This window comes from Hakea prostrata, chromosome 7, assembly GCF_041222555.1.
Source record: "Hakea prostrata isolate BN-2017 chromosome 7, UWA_Hpros_2, whole genome shotgun sequence".
NCBI lineage: Eukaryota > Viridiplantae > Streptophyta > Magnoliopsida > Proteales > Proteaceae > Hakea > Hakea prostrata.
This window is the reverse complement of record NC_142606.1, coordinates 13513761-13539386: the sequence shown is the minus strand read 5'-3', so window position 1 is coordinate 13539386 and position 25626 is coordinate 13513761. Positions and strand designations below refer to the sequence as shown.

Sequence of the window (25626 nt, the reverse complement as noted above, 5' to 3'; positions counted from 1 at the left end):
ATTTCTTGTGCTTGTACTTTGTTCTTAACCCACCCCATTAAATGTTATCTTAATTACTAGCTACATATAAGGTAGAACAGGGTTTGTTCTCAGTGGCTGACAAAGCTTTGCTGGGTTCCTCTCCTTGCCTGTATGGAATGAAATTGCTGATTACCCTTAAAAAAATAGAAAGGATAGAGTAGGGTTCAAGGTATAAGTATCATTTATCTACTTGAAACAGTAAAATGTTTTCTAATGTGAAATTAAGACTACTCCATTTGATACAGATCATCTATATTAATTCATCAAATCGTAATGTAAATCTTAGACCAGATACTTTAACATACATAGAACTAGGGGAGAGAGATTATCTGTATAAATATTTTTGAAACATTTAAGCGTTTCAAGAGAAAGTGTACAAAAATGTAGATCGCAAAAAGAGAGTACACCACTAGATAGAATTATGTGATTTCTTTTGACTCTTACATGATAAATCCAACTGAAATATTTGAATGTAAAGTCATGCTGCAATGTGATACAACTAGATAAACCAATAGGTAAACTTTCTATTGACAAGATATGTTGTGGCAATTTTCTTAAAACCCAATAACTTTCTTTTATTTATTTTTGGTAAGTGAACATTTAATTAAAAACAGGGCAAGAAAAACCCAATAATTTTCAATGCCTTTCCATGATGTTGGCTGTTTACTACTAATCTATTCTCAAAACATTTTAGACATTTTCTTTTGTAAACCTCAAGTTTTAGCCCAGAGTCATTGATTTTATTCATGAATGCAAATGTATGTAAAACATAAATTAGGTAGAAATTTTACATTTCATGGATTGTGGAACAACCATTTCACGCTGTTCTGTGTGTTGATGCAGAAGTTACCTTAACTTTCAAGGTTTTTTTTTTCTCTTTATATTATAATTTATAATTTTTTGTTAAAAATATTAAAAACTTTACATTTAAGATTATTAATATCATATTATCACTAGGGGTTTTTAGCATTTATTGGCATATGGAAAATATATTTGCTTTTAATTGAGAGCACACCTATAATATGATTTAACCACTGATTTTTTTTTTGGTAATAATTTAATCGCTGATTTAATGCATTGGAAGAAACAAACAAACATAAATTCTATCTTCACCCTTTTTGCCTCCCCGAAGCTCTTTCCCGTCTTATTAGGAATGATGCTAATGGAAAAAATTCTATCATTTATAAACCCTTTGTTTTTTAATATATTTTTTAATATAAAACTGCCTTTCTCCAAAAAAAAAAAAAAAAAAAAACATAAGTTCATCGAATCTCTCCTGTTTTTTTGTTTTTTGGGTAGTGGCGGGGAGGGGGTGGGGTGGGTTACTAACTAATACCAACTGTAAATCAAACAAAACTTGAAGTCAAATCACAAGGTTTGATGATAATTGTTTTGTGGATGTTGACATTATTTGGTTGCAACCATATATTGATATGATTCAAGCCATTCAACATATATAATAGCTCTTCTGGATCCTAATCACAAGATGTTACAAATACAGAAAATGATACTATCCATTCATTCAGTTGATTTGATTTGAGTTCTACCAAAAAAAAAAAAAGTTGCTTGATTTGAGTGGTCACTAAATTACTTAAAATTAAAAGATAACTCTATGATAATTTATATTTTTATTCAGGAATTTCTGGTGACCTCTAGAGCCATATAGCATCAAATAATGTCCAATCCTGTTAATCAATAACTCCAAAGTCTCTATAATTGAAACAATTTCATGCCCAGATGCTAACCCCTGGCTAAGATGGTATACGTCCAGCCCAAAATGTCACTGCTTGTACCACCAGAAAACATGAAAAAGGACCACCATGACCATATGGAAGAGGCTGGATAAGTGATGTGAGACAAGACAACCTTTAGTTATCACCGTTCACTCCTCACATTAAGATTTCATGACAAAATAAGTCACTTTCTTTGAACTTCCATTTACCTAATAACCCCACCAACAATGACAACATGCTCTTTTTTTTTTTTGGGTAGAAACAAGGACAATATGCTGCAGCATAAGATAAAGGTGAAACCAGAAACTGTTTACACTAGAGAGGAAGAGCCAACTTGCAGCTTATGGTCCACAGGCAAAGCCAGATTTTCCCAGAAACTGTTTACACTAAAAACCAACTCTCCCTTGCAGTGCTTTTCTCCTATTTCTTTGCTGGCATCTTGATCTCTTGTCTCAATAAATAGAATGTGGAGAAGGTATAAACAAAAGGGTAGCTCGAAACAAGAAGAAGAAACTGAAACAATATGGTACTGTAGAAACAAAATAGACTTAACGGACAACCAGATACAGGCAAAGCAGCAATGGAACCAGGAATGGTCACAGAACCCTTTCAGTTACATACAAGTAGCATAAGCTTTCACATGAATATTACAGATTAGTTTCAGGGAGGAAAAAGACAATGACATAAAAACACAGAATGGTATCTAGTAATAAAATAGGGTCAAGTTCAACTAACCAACTCTGATTTAGACTTGGTACTGGCTTGTCTTTACATGACAGAAAAATCAAAATAAGCACTAAACAATTGTGAAGTGATGGGACTTGATAATTTACAAGGACTAGGCTATTAACTGTGGATGAAAATATCCTATGAGAGACGGATAAAAATATCCAGTGGAACACAATGAAAGGCATGTTATTAGCTAATCAATAAAGCTGCACTGCAAACAAGTGCTACACAAAATGGCTAACGGTTGTCAACATAATCAGGGTGATTTTCCTTTTTACATCTATATTGTATAGAGCAAAGAATTAAGGTAAACCTACGAGCAACATTGGGAGAAACATGAAAACTAATTATAATAAGGATAGCCCTGAGACCTGAAACTAACCAAAACAACAGCCTAAATATACAGCACGACTATTATACACTAGGGGGACTGATGCAAATTGCTAGTATTCTACCAACCATAGATAGGATTCTCTACATGTGGTGGCAACAAATGGAGGTCCTTACAGTGCTGCTTCCCATAATCTCGTGTTCCAGGTATTGCCCCAGTGGCCAACCTTAAAATCTCATTTCCAGTGAAAGAGTAATGGGCAAAAGCCAGACCCCCATCAACCACCTCTGACAAACTAGGCATTGAAATTGATTTGGTAATCTTTCCATGACCGCTGCTTGATTCTACTCTCTCTTCAGTGTTATTGATGATCCTGTTTAGCTCGGAATAATCCATGAATCTCTGTGTTGCAGCCTCCCAAGAGAGATTGTATCGCTGCTCAGAGGTAAGAGGCAGAGGCTCGTTAGCCAATGCTTCTTTCACTCTAGCAACGAAGTCCTCTGATGTCTTGTAAATCAAACAGTTGGGGAATGATCTGAAGAAATCATTGGATGGATGGTCTGCACAGACCACGAATTTTCCCATTGCAAGGGCCTCTGCTGTGGCAGTGCATAGGACGTCGCTGACACTAGGATTTATGAAGACTTTGTAGCTGTAAGCATTAATAGCAATACATTTTGTAAGTGAATCTCATTGATCATAAAAGAGAGCAAGGGTGTCGGGGGAGAAGAGAGATGGTGGGGGTGGATAGGAAATTGAACTATGAAGGCGTAACAGGTTTATTAAAATAACCATACCCATGAAGTGAATCATCTGCATGGTCCCTCCCCTTCAGAAAATTGAGGTTCAGCTCTAACTTTTTTGCAGCAGACCGGACTTCAAGTGCATCCTCTCCATTTCCAAAGACATCCAACTTAAAATCTCCAAGGTCGTTCTTGTGCTTGGCTAACAGATCAATCAGTTCCCTGTATCCTTTAGCCCAGACCATCTTCCCTAAGAAATATGCTTCCTTAGGAAAGGTTTTCTGCCCAAATTGCATTTCTGCTGCCATTTTTTCTCCAACCTCTAAAAACTTGGGATTAACACCATGGACATTGCATATGATAGACTTCGGTAGATCCTGAGTTGCCGCAGAAAGACGAAGGACCTGAATAAACATCAAATAGTCAGTATGTAGCTAGAGCTTCTGCCGTTCCAAGAATGCAAGCCACTAATAGACCAATAGAAGGATCAAATAATGGAAAGAATCTTATAGTACCCAATAAATTTTAGCTGACATAGTTAATTGAATTCTAGACAAGGAATTAAAATACAAGTATTATATACAACAGAGAAGATTAGCTACCTTGTGGCAGTATGCTCTGGCAACCAAATTGTTAATGTGTTTCACAAAGAATGCTTGGAGGGCTCCATTTTTCTCTCTCTTTATATACTCCAAGTAATTTGTATGGACAACACCAACAACATGGTTAAATTTATCAGTCCACCGTCTACCATGATGATACCAGTTTAGGTGTTCAGGTTCTTCCAGTATTGCAATGTCAGCTTCCGTTGATGAAACAAACTGAGTTGTGTCACCAGTCGGAATTATACTCCGCCTCTCTTTTGCAAACTAAAACCAAAAGCATAGGAGTTATAAATGCCATTGTAGAATCATAAAAATCAAGGAAGCAAAGAGAGTAAATCAGATACCTTTCCTGGATAAAAGGAGATCTTGAAATCAGCCTTGAAGCCAACCCTTTCCTCCAACCAGTTCCGTATATAGTTTTCCTGCTCTTCTGGAGAACCAAAGGTAAGATTGTTGGGATAAACTAGCTCCTGGTCTGATTTGCAGAGCCACGGAACCAACAGTGTTATTTTTTGTTTTGCAGATTTGGACAGATATGCTGCTCGGAATAGGGGATTTACAGCTGTTCCTGTCATCCAAGGAAGACTGGCAGTTGTGATTATAGCTACATGCCTTTTCCCGTCCTGCGAATCATGGTTTGCAGAATCAGTCCATAGGCCGCCCTCATAACAATGCCCTGTACTTTTGAGTACACTGGCAATCCGTAAATCCAGTTCATCATTAATGTTCTCAGTTTCAAGAACAGAGTTTTCTCTTGAAAATAAGGATCTCAGGAGAAGTCGGTTCTTATGTTTACTGCTCAAAGCTTCAACCACCTTGTCACACATATCTGAAGCCATCATGAAAAGGTGTTTTCAGGAAAAGTTACACTGATAACTTATGCAGGCAGCGAATACAAGATAAATATGTTAATGATAATCCTTGGAATCTTCCTAGTACCAAAAACTTTAAATGCTGCTAAACATTACAATTAAGCTTTTTGAAAATGCTAGTGCTGAAAATCTAGTACATTCCAAGCTTTCATATTTTGCCAAATTTACCGAAGCTGGTTTCACAAGAAATAAATGGAATGACAAGCATAATTTCTATGTGAAATTAATCTAAATTGTTTTATAAAAAATATATCCATTCCATCGGATGGAAACATATAAAAATTTTAAAGTTCAGATGACTTGTGAAACCATAGGTAACATGAAAGCTATTTTTGATACTGGAAAACGATCCTCAAAACGGAGACTAAACTTGGAGCAGATAGAAATTTATTTATTTACTTTAACATCTATGAATTATAATATAGAATAATGTAGATCCTGTGTTGTTAAAGAGATCAATTATCCTTTGATCGAGGGCACTGTCATCTGCATTCTTTACACACATTCTTCAGACATTTTGAACTCATTCCAATACCTCCGAAAAATAAATAGATAAAGAAAAGGAAGAAAGAAAACTTGGAGTTTTGAACCTATTGTATGGATGCATCTAGCAAGAAATTAATGCCACATTAGCATACAAGGTTGATGTGTCATACTCAGACACAGATGGCAGTTGGAGTTTTTCACAACTAGAAATAAAACTGTACAAAGATACGTATGACCATAGTGCCAACAGACCATTTGTTGAAATTTTAACCATCTGCTTTGGCCTGCTACCTCTGTGACACTTAGATTCTCATAAATATGTGATGCGGTTCTGCAAGGTGACGTTCATTGCATGGTTGGTGACATGCTGATCCAGTCTTGAATAACAAGTTTTGGTCGTATCTTCTTCTACTATATTTCTTTCATTAATTCCCTAAGAATCAAGTAATTTTTGATTTCTAGTTATAGCTCATTATTCCCTAAAAATAAAGTAAATCTTTCTCCAGATTATTTCCAGTTACAGATAGCCAGAGTTTTATAAACCCCACGCCCAATCCTCCCCCACCTCCTGAGGCGGCCAAAACCACCAAAAAAAAAGAAAAGAAAAAGCTATCAATTTTCCATCTATTGTCTATCATTGGTTTCTAAGCCTAGCAACCAAAATTACCTTTTCTAATCTCTTCCTCACCCAGCATTATGATGGCCCCACAATTGCCACATGTCATTATGGAAATTAAACTAAACCAAAAAGTCACACACAAGAAAGTAAAAAAAGTCAACCAAGCTATTTACAGGTATTCATCAGTCTTAGAAGACATAGTTCTCAAATAGACATTTGTATGAAAATCAATGGTCCTAAATCTTACTTACTATTTTATAGTATAAAAAAATGTTCCTGCATTGGACATTACATTTATACACAGGTATGCAAACAATGAATCAACAATACTAAATTTACTCATAAGAGTTATACATAGTGTTGATCAAAATTTCGATAGTATAATATAAACTAATTCATGATTAGCCGAATATTGCTCTATACAACCTTAAAGGAGATTCATACCTCTTTGAAAGCCAAGCTGGTCAAGAAAGGGCCCAGACTGTTTAACCAAATATGCCAAAAGTTCAGATACATCTAGTGGTGGCACTTCCTGCATCAAATATCAAAAGAATTAACTTGCTTTTCAGCCCAGTAGTTGAATTAAAATTTTGCCCAAAAAAGATAATTAAGCTTTGGGTCTCCGATGCAAAATAAGTGATCCCAGTATGCGAGGTTCCTAGTATTGCATGGTCTGGGAGGACATATGTACACAGCCTTAACCCCTGCTTCACAATAGAGGCTGTTTCAAAGTTTTGAAGCCTGCCCAGCTGGACCCTGGACCACATAAAATTCAAGATAGATAATGTAGAAGCACTTTAACCAAGGTCAACCTGTGCCAAACCAGGCTATATTTGAATGCAATTGGGAAATGCCTTATGTGCTCATCCATCTGATACATGGTTTGAGAGGGGGCAAATGTAGGCTGTTTCCAAGTTTTGAATGTGCAACCAACAGTTTGCAAGCCCTCCCACATGGTCCATATAAAATCCAGTATAAACAATAGAGTAGCACTTTAACCAAGTTCAGGCTGTTCCAAATCTGGCTATATTTGGTTGCAGTTAGGAAATGCCTAATGTCCACATAACATTCAATAAAAATAATAGAGAGGCACTTATAGAAGCCGCAGCTGGCAAAATCAGGCCATATTTGAATGCAGATAGGAATGCCTTATGTGCTATCTAACAAATGTACTCATTCAAAACCTGATACACCAATTCTTAGTAGCATTGTCCTTGTCTCCATAAGAGATCTTTCAACTTTAGGTAATGCAGAAAATCGTTAAATGATGACCAAAGTCATCTCTAAGATGAAGTCTGTGGTACCAAGAATGTGTCAGCATGCAATAGAGGGATTCATTATTCAAAATAGTAAGGTTTTAGCTAAAGGTCTATGGACAGGCTTGCGATTATACAGCCAGACAAAGCAGCCCAGATGACTGCCTGAAACTATTCTGCATAAAAACTATAATCCAATGTGAAAAAGGGGACACAGCAGGTGAAGCCATCACTTTTTAAAAGGGAAAATCGGATAATCAATGAAAACTTTGTATACGGAAATGCATTGGAATGATCCTCATCACTGGGCTCCCTGTTCACTACCCTATACATTTAGAATCAGATCAACCATTTTAAAGCCCGAGTTTTGCTATGACAGGCCTGGTCCTCTAAATATACAGCTCAAAGAGTGGTCTATCATTCAATTTTGGATTTTACATAGGAGACTAAGGTTTTTAAATATTTTTATCACGACAAATGAATGCTGAACCCATGTTCACGCATGATTCAATCCATTTTCCTATTATAAAATGCATCGTCTTCCATAAAAAAATTCCATGAAATCTATTATCTATATTTAGGACTATCTTCTAAGTTATGGACCAGTGAGAGAAAAGCTGCCAGAACATGTAATTGATACCAATAGGTAAGTAACTGAAGTAGAAAACATAAAATAATGATTAATTGTTGTAACAGTTAACTGAGACAATAAAAGAAATAAAATTGAAAATGATAACCAACCTTTGATTCTTGGTGCTCCTTGCAAATTGCTTTCTGCAAGAAACAAAATGTAAATGAGTGAAATGGACTTTTCCTTTATATACGAATACAACTAATATGTATCATATAAATAAAATTGAGAATGACAAATAAAGAACAGCTAAAACAGAGATAAGTTTTAAGAAACAATGTTATGGTGGACCAAACATCACTTGCTCATACATAACTAAAACAGTCACAGTTGGCAGTAATTAGAATGTTGCATGACCAAAAAATAGAGAGAGAAAAAGGGGGCAGGGTGTAGAAAGCAAACAAGCATGGCAGGTAGATTAGCCCTTTTGAGGGGAAAAAGGACAATTACAATAAGTATATACTAAGGGAATAGCTTAATCGGTCGACCCAGGAATAAATGGTAGTTTGTTTACTTACTGCTTTTGAGAAAGAAAATTTTTTTTGATGGAAGTTGTAGGTAGAATGCAACACATAACCAGCAGATTGATCAGCATTAATAGAGTTTCTAAATTATGCATCAACCCACATAAGCTTCTACAAGATTTTCCTGCCACGCCAATTCATGCCCAAATGATATTATTAAAGAGTAACAGCTGTAAAGTGCAAAACAATTGTTATGAGCAAAATACCCAACTGCCGGTTCAGTCAACAAATCGCCACTGAGCCAAACATTGAGACTCAAGCTGACGAATGGTTTACAGTCAACCCGGTTAAAAGATTAAGAAACAATCAGGGCCATTGAATGGATAGAGGATCATCTGATGGTATAAAGTCAAGATGAGCTGGCATAACTACCTGACACATGCCTGACAAGTATAAAATGGCAGGTATGACACTTGGGAAGGCATGTCAAATCACAATCACAATCACACTCACACTCACACTCATCTTCTTCTTCCTTAATACACTGCAGCCTCTGCAAATTACCTTCTCCGTTCAACCTCTGCCTGCCTTGATCATCGGAGGTGGCCTGCCAAACGGAGTTCTTGAGTTTTGCAGGCGTGAGAGAGATTCAGGTCAATGGAGGAGGATTCTGGTTCAGATTAGCGTTTGATTGAAGGATTAAACCAGAGGACTAACCCTAGTGGCAAAATCAACATTAAAAACAATCAAATAAAGAATCTAAACTTTTTGCAAGTAGCAGCACCGGTTAGCCATATTGATTAAAACAACAACAGAAAACTCCACCAGTAACCAGACACAAAAGGAGTCAAAACATTACACCACTTTTTCTCAGTGAACCCTATTAAAACTACCAGCATCCAGCTCCTCCTTAGTATGACTTACTTCAGCCTAGCCACCTCCCCTCTGTTACAAGGTGCCTCTCTTTATTATTTTAAAACTCTTTATTAAACTCAGCAATTTCCACCACTTTATTTTCTGCTGAATTTAGACCTTGTAATTCCACCATTTTTCCATCCATATAGAAAGGCATCCATAATTTAGAGAAACCCCACATAATGGGACCCCAACGTACTTAGACATTGCGCTCCAAATACTGCATCATACCCCTCTAATGCCAATCATACAAGCCTACCATAATTGGGATTCCATGAAATATCATGAGAACTCCCCAGCAATGTCTAGAGCTTGTTAATTTTTCTCCATTAGCCACAACTATTTCAAACTCACCTTCACCATTAGGAATCAAACCCATTTTGTTAGCAATACGGGTAATTAAAAAATTGTGCATACTACCTAAGTCAATAAAAATATTACCCATTTGTGACCCAACCCCCCTTGGACTTGCATGGTTTGAAAACCTCACGTTCCTAAGATGGCGTGAATGGATATTTCTAGTACTGCCTCTTCTACTTCTTCAATGTTAGTAGCTTCATTTCCCTCACTTTCTGGCATCATACCCTCAATTAGAAAAAGCTTTTTGCATCGATGCCTAGGGTTCCACTTCTTGTTGCAATTAAAACATAAGCCTTTAGATCGCAGCTCACTTAGTTCAGTGAGTGAGAATTTTTTATTGCCATAGTGGGTTGAGATGGTCTTCCTTGGCTCAGCTGGTGCACCACGCTTCATATATTGGGCTTTTGCCTCATAAAGGTGAGCAAGCCCAATTACCGCCAATGAGCTTGTTGGTTCTACAAGCTAGTACATCCACCTTTAAGTTGTCCTTGAGTTCGCAACAAAACAATTGACGTGTTGCACTTGCGTCAACCGACCGCTCAAATTAATAATCTTTCAAACTAGGTTTGATATTCTTTAACTGTTCCAACTTGCTGCAACTTGGTTAGATCTCCAAAAAAATCTTGAAAGAAAGTGAGGCCATACCTCATGTGGAGTGCTTCTTTAAAGCCTCCATGTAATGGTTCCTTTTTTCTCTTTGATATGTTGGAACCATACTTGGGCATCACCTTCCAAATTGAAGGACATAAGTGGAACTCTCCTCTTCAGCGGTATGGTGAAAATCAAAGAATTGGTCTGCATGACAGCTCCAACTCATTGGATCCTCCTCCCCGTTGAACTTGGGAACATCTATCTTCACCATTTTAGGAAGATAGGTGCCAAAGGTTTGATTGGTTGATCCCATAATTGGGTTGACATGGATGTGACCTTCATACTAGTGTGAGCTGATTATGAGACAATTCCCCATGGTCTCTGCTACCAGCCACGTTGTCCAACCTCGTATTCATTGCAGCAAAAAAATTGTAGCATCAAATCCATCGTCTCCTAAAACTTAAGAATTTTGTGCCACAACCATCTTGCCCAGATCAGCTTCCGCGAGTTCAAGCTGCTATTCAATGGAGCTTGGCTCTGATACCATTTTGTTATGGGCGCTAGATCTTGCTTTGACCAATTCCTTTAGATGAAAGGGAAAACAAGGAACGGTTTCTTTGAGCGAACCAAACTCCCAATAACCAAATGCTTAGCTTGATAATAATTTTCCTTACTCGTATTACATAAATTATCCCATATTTAAAAAGACCAACACACCGACTCTCTAAACCCCCACGCCCACGACTCACTAAACTTGAGGATTAAGTTACCCATTCCAACCAACTCCCCCAACTCCCGTTACAACCAATTCCCTAACTCCCTATCTACTATTTAGGAAACCACCTAAATAGTTTTATCTTCCCTTCATTTGCCATATAAGACTTATTCAACCGAATCAACCCTCAACAATTGTCTGACCTTTTCCACCGTAGATACTTGCTAGAATTAATTAACTGCTGCAACCTCATCACTTGAGGGAGCATCTCCCCCTCCTCCTCCCCCCCCCCCCCCCCCAAAAAAAAAAAAAAAAAAAGGGGAGAAAAATGGGGAGGCAATTTTGCTACACAGCCTTACCCCTACAATTTTTGTTGACAGGAAATTTCGAAGCTTGACCTTAGGCTACAACTACTTGCGTCTCTATGTAAAGAGTAGGGTTAATTGTTTTCAGAAAAAACCAACTAGCTGGTGCCTTTCTTCTCTTTCTAAGTATCTGCTGTGTTCCTAAGAAAAGGAATTCATCCATTTTTGGAGTCCTCGAATGCATGTTATCTCTTGAACCATTTCCAACAGACATTCCATTGGCTCTGAGCAAAAGTTGGAATACAATGAGTAACAACAGATTGGCTTGGGGTGAGAAGATAACCAAAGCAGTCAGGCAGAGTCATGGATACTAGTATGTAAACTCATTAATAGTATTAACAATTCCTAAATTGTGGCTTTGATTAACAATTGCCAGCCAACGACTCTTCATCTTTCTTTATGTTCACAAGAACTATCGACCTACTCTACATGCATCTAACATAAACGCGATATATGATCTTCTTCCTTTCAAACAATAAGTTCATGTTCATCAATGCCTTGATTTAGTGCTAGTTGTTAGTTTCACAGCTTCTCACTCTCAACTTTTATGATTCCAAGTTTTCCATGTTTGTAATAGCTTGCCGTACTTATATGTAGTAGCTAAAAACTCTAGTTTCTTCCGGTAACTTTTTTTTTCCAATAAAACCAAAAGACAATCTCGTTGCTGGAAAAGCTTTGAAACATATCCCTATGTCAAATCACATTGACAGCAAAAGAAAAAGCTATGGCAGATAATGGCCGAACAAAGGTCCTGATCTCATCAATGTTCACAAAGACAAAGGCCAAAAATAGTATAAGACAGTAAAACATCTCATGAATTCTTCCTCTCTCCTTCTCAATTCTATATTTCATGCATGAACCGACAGTTTAAGTGTAACTTAGGTGCATATTCTTGACCAAGGATATCACAACTAGAACTTACTGACAAACCCAAGTTAGAATAAGAAAGTAAAAGAATTCCGGTAATCCGACTGAAGCTCATAATTGAATTGGTTAACAAAGGTGGAACCCAGCTAACACAGCAAAGGAGAATTTTGACATCCCAGAAGCCATATGCAGCTAACAAGTGACAAGAGGAAATCATTACTGCCATACGTAAGCAACCGGCTCGCAAGTAATTCATTCAATCATATCCAAAAGAAGAGGGGGTGGTATTGGGGTTGGGTGCGAGGTGGGAATTTTTTAATTCTAAATTGAAAACGTACCAGGCTCGATTTGACTTTCTGCACGTTGTTCGTGATATTTCTGAATACCTCCGCCGAAGAACTGTTACGTTCGAATTCCCTCAGCCTCGTCTTGAACTCCCGAATAGGCTCCCATTCCTTCTGGTTTTCCTCGCTATCTCCCTTCCAATCCCACCGAAAGTCCTTTACTGTAACTTTACTTCTGCCCCAAAACCTATCTCTATCATCAAAATCGATAACCCCATCCTTATCCTCCTCAGGTTCAGAAACAATTGCACTCCTAATCGCCGACAGATCGAGCCGAATCCTAGATTTAGGTGTCCATTTCTCCAAAACGTTGCGGCTAAAATCCGGAGATGAGTAAGCTCGGCGGAATTCAGATAGCTTGGGCTGTAATTTCTTGACGAAATTAATTTCCGCATGGGAAGTAGATCGGATGGCTGGAACAGAGAAGGAAGAAGCCGAATTGATAAAGTTCTCGAGCTCTCTGTCAATGGAAGTAGCGATTTTCTTGAAAGAGTTGGCCCTATTCCTCATCAACTGAAAATCCGCATCAGCTGAGTCTCTCACCTCCCTCAAACCTTTCGATATGAACGAGAAAGCCTTCTCTGCTGTTGCCGGAGAGGTCGAAGGTCCAGCTTCCGTTCGGATATTCATCAAGCCCGACTCGAAATGCCCTCTCTGAATCCAAGTTTCGAACTAGGGTTCCTCCGATTCACTATCAAGGAGAGAAGAGAACTCTCAAGGAAAGTAAATTAAGCAGAACTAGAAAACACAAGAAGACAGGACACTTACGTGAGGACTTCAACGAACAATGCGATTCTGTTCTCTTCTCTTCTCTTCTCTTCCCATTTTGGAGATGTGTTTTCCGGATCTGAATGACTCACGTGTCAATCCACTATTGAAGTAGCCAAGAGCGCGAGAGTTTGCGGGAGATTACGTGGAAGCAATTGCTTACGTGTCACATTGTTCACGTGGTCAGCTTTCGGGTGGTGGTATTATAACCGTTCGTCTAGGTTTTGTTCTTTCGGAATATTCGAGGGTTGCAGCGCGTGGTGCGCCGCCGTTCTATTGGTCGCAGCATGTGTGGACCCCATAGGTGACATCTTACACTTTGTTTGGAATCTGTCCCGAAAAATCACGTTGATGGCCATATTTGATTACGTTGACCCCGGTTCCTCTCCGAGAAATGCGATTTGTCGATTGGACCGGGCCAATCGATACGAATATATGAAAGGTAAAGTCCAATCTCACATGTTTCTAATAATATTATTTTATTCTATTTTATTAATATTATTTTATGTATGTGAATTCATTATTCGGACCTGTTTATGCACACTTTCATTACATCCTCAACAAGCTAAACCATTTGTTAAGTGTGAAAGATAGAAAAGTAGAACTCCCTAGAAAAAGAAGGAGAAATGAAAGAAAGCATAAAATACTTAAATTCCACAAGATTGTTTATGAAGCTTGTTTATTCTTTTTTATTTATTTATTTAATTGTAAAAAATATAATAAATAAAACAAATAACACGTGGAATTCAAGTTAGACTCTAAAATTTATATTAGGTTCTGACTTTTTTGGGTAAGCAGCTCTTGACTTAACTGCCAGTTTAGTTATCTGAATCCAGGTATCTCTCTGGTTGTAAAATATTTCTAGATTCAAGAAATTAAAGGATTACACTTTTTTTGTTTAAAAAAGTAAATTACGTCATTCTGGGTATTGGGTGAAATCTATAAATTCCACCATAAGTATAAAACTGATAAAATTTGTAGATTCACACAAAGTAACTCAATGGAACTCTATGAACTTCAATAGATTTGAGGCTAACCAAACAGTTAATTCTTTGAACCAAGAATCTGTAAATTTAAAATCTATAGATTTAAAATTCCATTTCATTTCAGTCCTTATATTCATGTAACCAAACAGGCGTTAAGACTATTAAGAATGGAAATAAAAAAAAGTGGACTAAATGCAATGGCCATGCAGCACCTTTTGTCAGTACACAAAACACGACTCCACCATTGGAACTCTGAGATCAAGACAGTAACATGAACTCCTATGGCTGATGTTGTTTGCAATCCTTGATAAAACACGAGTGGTAGTATGTCCACCAGTTCAAAAACAGGGTTTCACCTTCCTTGACGGTTAGCCAAACTCCCTTTGAGGTGATACCAAAATCCATTTGCTCGCCCTTGCTCCTACTGTCTTTTTTTTTTTTTGGTTTGCCAACTCCGGTTTCCAAGGCTTTGCCCTGACTAATCCGGTGTTCGACCCGGGTTGCACACCTGGCTGTGGTGGGTGACTTGCTCCTACTGCCTTTACTCCTACAAGATCAAGCAAAATAGCAGTTTCCTTTTGCACAATAGGCCTATATATATACTTCTTGGGCTAATGGTGTGGTATCAAAATACAAATGAAGAAAATGAAAATGATTACAACCTTACCATTGTATACGTAAGACCAAACGGGAGGATTGAGCTGCGATTTCATTGTTTGTAGAAGAAGAAAAGCAAGTCTAACATGAAATGTAAGAGCTGGTCAAGTTAGCTGAGGAGACTTGCTATGAACAACCCAAGGTGGGGGAGAGGAAGGTAATGTGTGTTAGCTGAAGATAGAATGTCTAAGGCTCCTTCACTCTTGGGATGACATAAGGCAAGTCATCCTTGGCTACTAAACACAGCTCTTATCTTCATGTAAGACCTCTCTTCCTCTGGATCACATACCCAACTTCAACACTTCATTTCCCAGATCATTTTGGAGCTACCAATGCAAATGAATGACGATGCTGGATTAGGAGTGCATGTATCCATTTATTTATAGATTGTGAAGGACACAAATTCAGGGAGAACGCGTAAATGAGATTCGTCTGGCCCAATGAAATTTGCTTCTCATCCCTCACTTTTATTTGTAGGTGAAGGAATATATTCTCGAGAATTAACAGGACCAGCTTACTTGTGATGTCAAATTTAAGTTCGCCATCTTTCTAACAGAGCCTCCGTCAATGGAGAAAGAAGATAAAACTAGGAAGAATTGGATAAGGAAATAGATAGCATTTGACCCAAGTGGTTTTTGCTTCTCTCTGAAAGTCTTACATGCCAATCTCTGACTTTGTGTTTGTCATGCACTAAAGGAAGCTTCTTCGTGCAGAATGCAATTCTCAACCTGGATCTGTTTGAAATTCTGACTTCCTTCAGGTATCACTCTATTCTATCTTTAAATTCCTTAGCTTGATCTGCTAGGAATAACGAAGAATGTCAAACTCTCACTTTATCCATCCATCCATCTATGAAGTTGGCTCGTTATATCTAATTATCTATGTGTAGAGATTGGAACGCCATAGCCCACATACCCAAACGATTCATCTTTTACTGCGTTAGGAGAAAGTAGTTGGCATGAATGAGGAGGAATGAAGAGGAGAAACAATTATTTTCTTTTGGCTTTTTTTCTGAATTATGATTTGCTGAGTGATAACACTCATGAAAAAGAAAAGAAGAAAAAGAAAATTCTCGAAGTATTCAAGTTGACAAGTTAACATTCTAGTTTCCTCACCTTGGTTTTAGAGCATAAAAAACACAAACCAGTGAACAATCATGTATTTTATTGATCTTCTACGTAAGCTCAAGGGACAAAAAAGACAACTGGAGTGCATGGCGCTGCATTAAAATCTAATTTGGATCATATAACTGGGAAAATTAGTATCAGATTGTTTATTAGTATTATTCCTTAGGTGGGCCTTTTATTTATTTTTATTTTGTTTTTCTTTTACTTTCTCTTCATAAGTCAAACTTTAACCAAAACACAAAGTCTCCAAAGAGTTTCAGATTTTTAGGGTTGAGGGTCGGTTCAAAGGTGTAGAAACAACAAGCATTAGATTGAAGTCTTACTCAATTACAGGAACTTTAAAGGGGGGGGGGGGGGGGGGGGGGGGGGGGGGGGGGGGGGGGGGGGGGGGTGGTGGGGGGGGGGGACCCCCCCTTGGATAAAGGGTTGTTGTTTGTTATTATATTTCTTTTGGATGGTCTGCAATCAAATGCAGTTTGTAAATTTAAACTTTATGAGTCGTTCAAAGTGTAGAAACAACAAGCTACGTGGTGCGTTTAATTTTTTCAGACTTGGCGCATATCGGTTTTAACATGGATGGCAAACGAGCTACTCCTACCATTTTTTAGGCTGCTAGAAGATTGAGACTTAAATTTTCTATCAGGTGGGTAAAGCGTAATATTGATAGGTCTTCCTTGGGTATACGTAATCTGGGTAAGGCTGAGGGTGGAGGCGTATTTCGGAATGCAGCTGCTGTGGTGCTCTTCAATTTCAGAGTTTTTCTAGATATTAAAACCCATTTTGAGGCTGAATTGGAGACTCTCATTCATGGCTTGAGATGGGCAAGACACTCACAGTTACTAAGCTTTGGGTAGAAAGCGACTCAAAAGCTGTGGTGATTCTTATTCAGCAGACGAAAATTCCTTTGTATATCCTTCAACATGGGAGAGATTTACAAGCGTATTTGATGGCGCTAGAATGGAAAGTATCACATTGCTATCATGAAATTAATATGGTGGCAGATTTTTTGGCTAACTTGATGGCAAGGATGGGAACCTCTACTCTTAATATTCCCTAGCTAGCTTCAATCCTTAAAGAATTGGATTTGCCTCTAGATTTCCTTGGTACCGATTCTAGTGTTTTAGGTGTTATTACATGTGAGTAGGAACCAGTGATGAAGGGTGTATTGGGGGCAACTGTTGTTGCAGGTTAGTGAGTTTGATTCCTCATGAGGCACTAATTGTTGTATGATTCTATATTTGTTTATTTTTCTTCTTTGCTTAATAAAATGATTCTTTAGCGGGAAAAAAAAAAGGTTCGGTTCTTCATTCAATTGAAGAGGTAAGTCTCTCTTGAGAATTTGTTTAGGCATGCATAAGTTGGCCTAAACGTTTTGACTACCAATACTCACTTAACCTAAGTTTTGGCAGGTGGGGTGTTCAAATTCAAAGAACTTGTTGATGCTCTTTAGAATGAAGGAAATATCGCATTTTTGAAAAGGTCGATGGTGAGAGAACTTGCAAATCTTGATTGCTATGAAATTCTTAATCATATACACATGACTATAAGATAATTGTTTGAAGTGTGTCCATATTTTTGCACCATGTAACAAAAATCATTGATAGTCATTAATTTTAATCTTTAATTGTTTAGAATTAATGATAGTATTGGATTTCAAGTTTATGTTGTCATTGCAATTTGTATACCTATGAATGGAAATTCTAAGACACTTGTGAATGTACATATATAATATGTGAGAATTAAATTGAATCATGCGAGAATTTAGTGTTTTGTAAAGTCGTTGGTTTATTTAGAAGAAAATTCTTGTAATTATTGATTGTGAATTGAGCTCACTTTTACCTTTCGATCACAATTTGATCGTTACTTAAACATTGAGCCTAATCAATTTCAAATCCGATCATTTCATGTAGAGCACATCTTTTTTGGGGGAATAAATAAACTTTATTAAAGAAACGAAGACAACAAGAATATACATAGTCACCCAAAAAGATAAACAAAAAAACAAAATCTAGACAACTAAATAGCGTGATCATCACCAAATCCCAAGAGAAGACAATGTGATAGTTAATTGCGCTATCTAATTCTGAAGACGGAGGAGATTGAACCATATCAAAGTCGATGTTGGAGCCCCAAATTTGTTGGAGTACTTGGCAAAGAAAATCAGATGACATATGTTTCTCTCGCACCATGAATCACAAAAGCATAGAAGATCATCTTAACTACAAAATCACAAGTAGAGTAAAAATTTGATATGGCCATTATTGAGGAATGTGATTTATTGACGGGCAAAATCAATACATGTACTTGAAAGAGAAAGTCCAACGCCACATGTTTTTCTTTTGTGAAAAATTTGAGAGACGCCCCAAGGCACAAGATAATTTGCAAAAATAACGGACCATCGAAACTATACTAAATTAGCAATGATCTCCTAAAACATCTTTTAAATTTGCACAATAGTACATTACATTTGTAAATTTTTTTAATTCTTTTTTCTTTTTCTAAGGTAAATTCCATTAAGTTATGGTTAGATAATTTTATAATATTTTATTACCCTTAATCTCTTGTGACTTTACAATGTTGTCCCTAGTAAAATAGAATCTTAAATTTCATCTTTGTTCTTACTCCATGAGACACTTCTGCCTTCATTCATTACTTTATAATATAATAGGATATAGAGTAATACAACTAAATATATATTTGATCTCCTCTAGCTAATTAACAGCTCTAACGGGCAAAAGGGGCACTACCAATTTGGCATGTTTGGAGTCTCTATGCATTTTGCTAATCATCTTCGGTGTCTCTAAAACTTTCCTTTTTTTTCTTTTTAATTTGAGACTCATCTAGACCAGTTTACATGTACCTTGACTACATCCTCAGGATAGCTAAATCATCTTCACTATCGGAGCACAAGGGGAACTAAACTTTGATCTAAGTAAAAAAAAAAATGAAAACGCTTACAACCTTACCATTGCATTCGTGGGGATCGAGGATTGAGCTGCGATTTCATTGTTTGTGAATGGAGAAAAGCAAGTCTAACATGAAATATAAGAGCCAGTCAAGTTAGCCGAGGAGACTTGCTATGAACAACACAAGGTGAGGGAGGAGAAGGTAATGTGTTACAGTTGAAGATAGAATATAAAAGACTCCTTCACTCTTGGGATGACATAAGGCAAGTCATCCTTGGCTACCAAACGCAGCTCTTATCTTCATGTAAGACCTCTTTTCCTGTGATCACATACCGAACTTCTTCAACACTTCAGTCCCTGCTAATTTTAGAGCAATGGCCATGAATGACGATGCTGGGTTAGGAGTGCATGTATCCATTTATTTATAGACTGTAAAGGACACATTTAGGGAGAACGCGGAAATGAGATTCCTCTCGCCCCATAAAATCTGCTTCTCATCCATCACTCACTTTTGGTTGTAGGTGAGGGAATATATTCTGGAGAATTAACTGGACCAGCTTACTCAAGTTCACAAAGAAGAATTGGATAAGAAAAAGGAGAGCATTTGACCCAAGTGGTTTTTGTTTCTCTCTAAAAGTCTTTTACATGCCCATCTCTGACTTTATGTTTGTCAGTCACTAAGAGAAGCTTCTTCGTGAAAAATGCTAGTCTCAACCTGGATCTGTTCGACATTCTGACTTCCTTCAGGTGTCACTCTTCTATCTTTATATCCCTTAGTTTGATCTGCTTGGAATAATGAAGATTAATGTCAAACCTCTCATTTTCTTTTTTTTCTTCTTTCTTTGGTAAACAAAACCTCTCATTTTCAGTGTCTATCTATCCATCTATGGAGTTGGCTCATCATATCCAAACGATTCATCTTATACTGTGTTAGGAGAAAGTAGTTGACATGAATGAAGTGGAAAATAATTATTCTTTAGCTTTTCATTTGCTAGAAACAAAAACATCCTACTAAAATCTAATTTGCATGATATAACAGGGAAAGTTAGTATCGGATTGTTTACCAGCTAATACCATTTATCTTTAGGTGGGGATTTTTTTTTTTTTTTTTTGAATAACTTTCTCTTCATAGGTTAAAAATCTTACTAAACTTTAACCAGGAAAAGAAAAAGTGAGGAACCGAGGTGGCAGCACTAGTGAAGCAAAAATTGGACTAAAGCCTTGAAAGGGTAGTTTAACTCGAAGATTTTTAAGGGGCGGTTGGGCGAGAACAAGAAGCGGTCGTTGTCCGGTAGCTTTACATTTCGAAGAACCTCTTGCTGCCTTTTCTTCACGAATACCACGTGCAAGTAACCTAGGAGAAGAGAATCAAGCTACTCTCCAATTGGGTTAGCTAGTTATGGACATGTAGAAATAATCAATAAGAGTTAAATTGAAGATTAGTCAATTAAATGGAAGCTTAAGGAACCCTCAAGGTGGTCGATGTTGGAATGTAAAGTGGATAATTTAGATGGTTAAGATGAATAAGAGATGGTATGGAAGAAAAGGGACTCGATTCTTTATTCAAGCATCCCAATTCAAGTGGCAGGTCTTTCTTGAGAATTAGTTGAGACATGCATAAGCTGGCCTAAACACTTTGACTGCCAATAATCATATACCCTAAGTTTTGGCAGGGAGGATGTTCGAATTCGAGGAATTTGTTGCTGCCTTTTTGAATGAAGAACTAGTGACTTACTATGATCGTAGGCTAATCCACTTATACATGACCAATATTGCAAAGAAAATGCAACGGTGTTCCTGGAAAAGATCGATTGTGAAAGAATAAATTGAAATGGATCTTGTGTGTCTTGGTTGCTATAGACTTCGTAATCATACATTATGATAACTATTTGAAGTGTGTCCATATTTTTGCACTATGTAATAAAAACCCTTGATATTGATTAAATTTTAATCTAAAATTGTTTCACAACTAATGATAGTATTGGACTTCAACTTTATTTCGCTATTGCAATGTGTATGCCTATAAATGAAAATTTCAAGACACATGTGAGTCTACATATTATGTGAGCATTGAATTGAATCATGCGACAATTTTGAAAATTGTCAGTTTACTTGAACAATTTTTTTTTTTGGGTAAGACTTTGGAAAAAAATTCTTGTAATTATTGATTGTGGATTGAGTTCACCTTCATCTTTTGTTCACAAATAATTACTTCAACATCAAGTTTAACAAATTTCAAAACCGGTCATTCCATGAAGAATAATTTATTTTTGGGAATGAATAAATTTTATTAAAAAAATGAAGAAAAGAAGAATATATATACATAGCCACTCAAAAAGAGAAACAAGAACAAAATCTAAACAACCATGCGTGAGCAGAAAATCCCAAAGACAATCTGATGGCTCCTTGTGCTATCTGATTCTGGAGAAAGAAGGAGACTAAACAAAGTCAATGTTGGGAGTCCAAAGTTTGTTGGAGTACTTGAGAAAGAAAATCCAAAGATGCATCTTTCTTTTCCACCATGTGTGATTCCCAGAAGCATGGAAATACCTACAAAATCACAAGGAGAGAATTTTATTTTAATAAAGTTTAAAATAGAAAATTTCTTTACAGAATATTGTTTTTGTTAATAAATGCCAACAATAGTTCTTCTTGCCCTTGACATAAAGAGCTGGCCATGCCATAACTGGGATATGTAGTATTGGAGTTTATGTTGTCTTCCTGCAAATCTGAAAGGAAAAACAGAAGAAGAAGAAGTTAAAAGCAAAGCAAATCTAGAAATCTATATAGTGTGTTGTTTTCAGTTTTGTACAAGACAAGATCGACACAAATTCAATCCAGGGCTTTCCAAACCGTTGTGTGTATATCAGATCATCTATACACCTGCTTCTCTTATATGTAAAGTATTTACCTCCTTCATCAAAGGCTTATCACAAGAGAGGGGAAGAGGTTTAATCATTTGTTGATGAAGAAAATCAGGTCTAACATGAAATGCAAGAGTCAGTAAGGTTAGCCAAGGAGACTTGCTATGAACAGCACAAGATTGCATGGGGAAGGGAGTTGCAGACATAAGTGATGCATCAATGCGTGAGAGAGAGTGATAGGTCACGAGTTAGTAAAAAGAAGACCCCTTCACTCTTGGGAGGACATAGGCAAGTCATTCTTGGCTACCAAACGCAGCTCTTGTATTCATGTAAGACCTCTCTTCTTCTGGATCACCATAGCCAACTTCCCAACATTGAATGACAATATGCTGACTGATAAGGAGCTACATTAATAGTGAAAGACAGGTATGGTAGGGAGATCAGATTCGAGTGGCTGGCCCATAAAATCTACTTTTCGACCTCCTTTACATGGTATAATCATAGGTTCCATTTTTGGGTGAGGGAATATATTCCAGAGAATTAAGAGGGACCAGCTTACTTGTGGCTGCTTATGGCTCGTTTCAGGTTGCTGTGTTTCCAGTGGAGCCTAGCTATCTGGATGGAGAAGGAGAATAAGATCAAAAATAGTAAAAAGAAAGAGAAGAAAAAGGAAGAAATGGCCCCATAGATTACTCGAAAGGGTATGCAAGAGATGAAAGCATTTGATCCATGCAAGCAGATTTTAGTTCTCTCAAATACCTTGCCATGTTTGACTTTCTGCTTTCAATTGATATCACATCTGAAGCAAGGTTTCGTTACCCATAACTCATTGTGATAAAATTCTATCTTACTGTCTCACTCTTCTATCCAATTGAAGTACTGAAGAATGTCAACTCTCTCTCTCTCTCTCTCTCTCTCTCTCTCTCTCTCTCTCTCTCTTCTATTCATTTGAACTAATGAAGAATGTCAACTCTCTCTCATATATTTTTCTGCCTCCATTGAGATTTTTCCATCTTTATAGTTTCTATACGAAGCCCTAAAACTTAATTCGCATCCAACTTCAGTTGCTTGTGTTGTTCCTACTTATCCAAACCCATGCATGTTAAAAAAAATAATAATAAAATAGATTTTTAGAAATAAAAACAGTTGTGAATCCAACTTACTAGGGCATGGGAAAGGCATAGATTGGTTTAGGTTTCGGATTGAGCTTCAGGAGGATCTAGGGGCTGGAAAATTGTTCCTGTGTTATCTTTTAAATGTAGAAATTGGAGTGTTTTTAAAAGCTTTTTGGTATATATCTAATCTATCTTAATAATATATGAACATCTTTTATATTTCATTGCTGATCATTTGCCAAATTTTTATCTTCTTCAATCTCCTAAATTCTTAATATTTCCCATAATTCAACTGTTGAGGTTTTGAATTATATTGCATAAGAGGATGTACGTATTGCTCATTTAACATTTAGGTCGTAATTCAAATTCCAAACGTTCTTTAAAAAAATATAAAATTGCTAAGTACATCATTGTAGTATCATATTAGATAATTAATAGTCTTTATTATTTAAACTTTAATTATCATTAATTTCATTCATTAACAGGGTCAAAGTGATCTATAATTATCTCTTACGTTCATCTCAAGGAAATTGAATTGTCTTGGATATATTGCAACGAAAAGCTATCTAATCAGGTAAAGACTTAGAGTCATTATCAATAACTTCAAAATGTGTCTATTCCCTGTGATAAACTTATCAAAATTTATCGAAAATCCTAAGCATATCAAAATTCAACATCAAGTCCGTATAAGATTATAAGTTCACAACTAAAATAGTGATGTTAAAAAGGAAATTTTTATTAGCGATCATTTGCTCATTTGCAACATCATTTCATCGTCTTAACTTTATTAGATGAAGTCAACGAACAGAACTTAGAATCAATGTGTAATTGGTCCACAGTTTTGTCATTTGGAGGTGAGACTCTATGAAGCTTTAATCGAACATTCATATCTCAAACTAGTGAATTTCCTTTAACTGGTGATCATCTGTATCAATGAGCACTCATTGTTTCAATATGAAGAACAAGTTTTCAATCACCAACACAATTTAATTATTGCTCTCCTTCAAAAAATTTATATCAAATGATCTAACCCCATATTGGAAGCAATGGATTAATTAAGAGACTTAAGACACAACCTCTTCTAGAAGTGCGATGAAACAAGACAATGACAAGGGGAGTAAAACATAAAAGAAATATAATGATTCTTTTATGTTATATTCTATTTGGTTTCAAAGGTTTAAACACTCAAGGTGCATGTCTGGTCAAAATAAATCCAAATTTTTGTTCATTGCATATGTGTCGCTTGAAGCATCATATTTACATAGAAGAACAAAACCCTTATGTTAAACACTAATTGCCATTAACCATGCTTCAGATTAAGCTATAAAATCTTAATTCTTAGTCAAAAATTTATTGAGAAAATAAGCATAAGTACTCTTATTAAGATAAGAATCTTTGGTACAAAAAAGCATCAAAACTGAATAAAAATCCAAACTACATAGAGAAACTTGTCATAATCGTCCAAAAGTTGTGGGCCGTTATAAAGAAGCCCCTGCAAGCCAACTTCTTAAAATCGATGCTCAAGAAGATAGCCTTGAACCTCCTTCACGCTGAGGTGGTGTCCACTCTAAAGAATCCAGCCTTCACCCAACAAAGATTTGCTCCAAAATTCTCGAAGGTAGATCTTCAAATTCGATTTTGAAAGAAAAGAAAAAAGAAAACCTTAACATGGACAATGAGCAAAGCTTGTCAAACGAGATAAATTAAGAAACTAAACAATAATAAGAACAAGAAAAATTAGAAACCATTTATATACTTCCCTTCCTGACTATATCAGTATTTACCTTCTCCAGAGGCTCATCATAACAGGTTTCATCATATTCATTAATGAAGAAAAGCAGGTCTAACATGAAACATAAGAGCCGGTCAAATTAGTCAAGGAAACTTGCTATGAACAACCACAAGGTGTGTGGGGAAGAAGATGATGTTTTAGTTGAAGAAGCTAGCAGGCCCAATCGCTCTAGAGAGGACATAGGCAAGTCATCCTTGGCTACCAAACACAGCTCTTATGTTCATGTAAGATCTCTTTTCCTTTGGATCACATACCCAGGCTGCAACTTCCATTTCCATTTCCTTCCTTCACTGTCAACAATGTTGATGCCCATGCAGCTTCTAGAGTTGGGAAGCCTCTCTTTATAGCCAACCAGAGGTGAGGTGCGAAGGTGAAGGGTTGGGAAGATCAGATTCCGATAACCACATGAGGGAATATATCCTTGGGAATTAATTGGGACCAAAATTACATGTTGACTTTGGTTCGTCCAAATTCAACTTCATGTTTGACTTTGTTAAGTCAACTCAAATCAGGAATTCTCAAGAAAGCTCATTTCAGCCTCCTCCTGAGTTACCCTTGAGAGGAAGAAGTCACAGACAAATGAAGGAGACGAAAAAATTAAGTCAATCGTGAATTTTTCATTGGAGGTTATTCTTGTCCTTTTGAAATATTTAATTTATTTACATTAGCACTTGATAGTGAATTCTTAATGAGAGGGAGTGTCTATAATATATTTTAATCCCATGATGATTCGATTGATAAATTGAAAGATTCAGCGGGTAGAA

General features: G+C 36.7%; 1 protein-coding gene across 1 annotated transcript; it reads right to left on the bottom strand.

Moving 5' to 3' along the window:
* Nucleotides 1-1602: 1602 nt before the first annotated feature.
* Nucleotides 1603-13492, bottom strand: LOC149009942 (digalactosyldiacylglycerol synthase 1, chloroplastic-like). The gene is made up of 8 exons (XM_089161667.1): nucleotides 13416-13492; nucleotides 12642-13338; nucleotides 8137-8169; nucleotides 6584-6671; nucleotides 4507-4991; nucleotides 4160-4426; nucleotides 3612-3961; nucleotides 1603-3466 (listed from the first exon to the last, which is right to left on the bottom strand). Exons 2-8 carry the CDS (start codon nucleotides 13275-13277, stop codon nucleotides 2935-2937), a joined length of 2391 nt encoding a protein of 796 aa, XP_089017793.1. The 5' UTR covers nucleotides 13278-13338; nucleotides 13416-13492; the 3' UTR covers nucleotides 1603-2934.
* Between the last annotated feature and the right edge of the window lie 12134 nt (nucleotides 13493-25626).

Excerpts from the sequence above, each read along its gene's own strand:
- LOC149009942 (XM_089161667.1), bottom strand. The coding sequence starts at position 13,277 with ATGAATATCCGAACGGAAGCTGGACCTTCGACCTCTCCGGCAACAGCA. Across the intron at positions 6,672-8,136 it reads AGGAGCACCAAGAATCAAAG|GAAGTGCCACCACTAGATGT; the intron begins GTTGGTTATCAT and ends TATTTGATGCAG. Across the intron at positions 4,992-6,583 it reads CCAGCTTGGCTTTCAAAGAG|ATATGTGTGACAAGGTGGTT; the intron begins GTATGAATCTCC and ends TGATGGCTTCAG.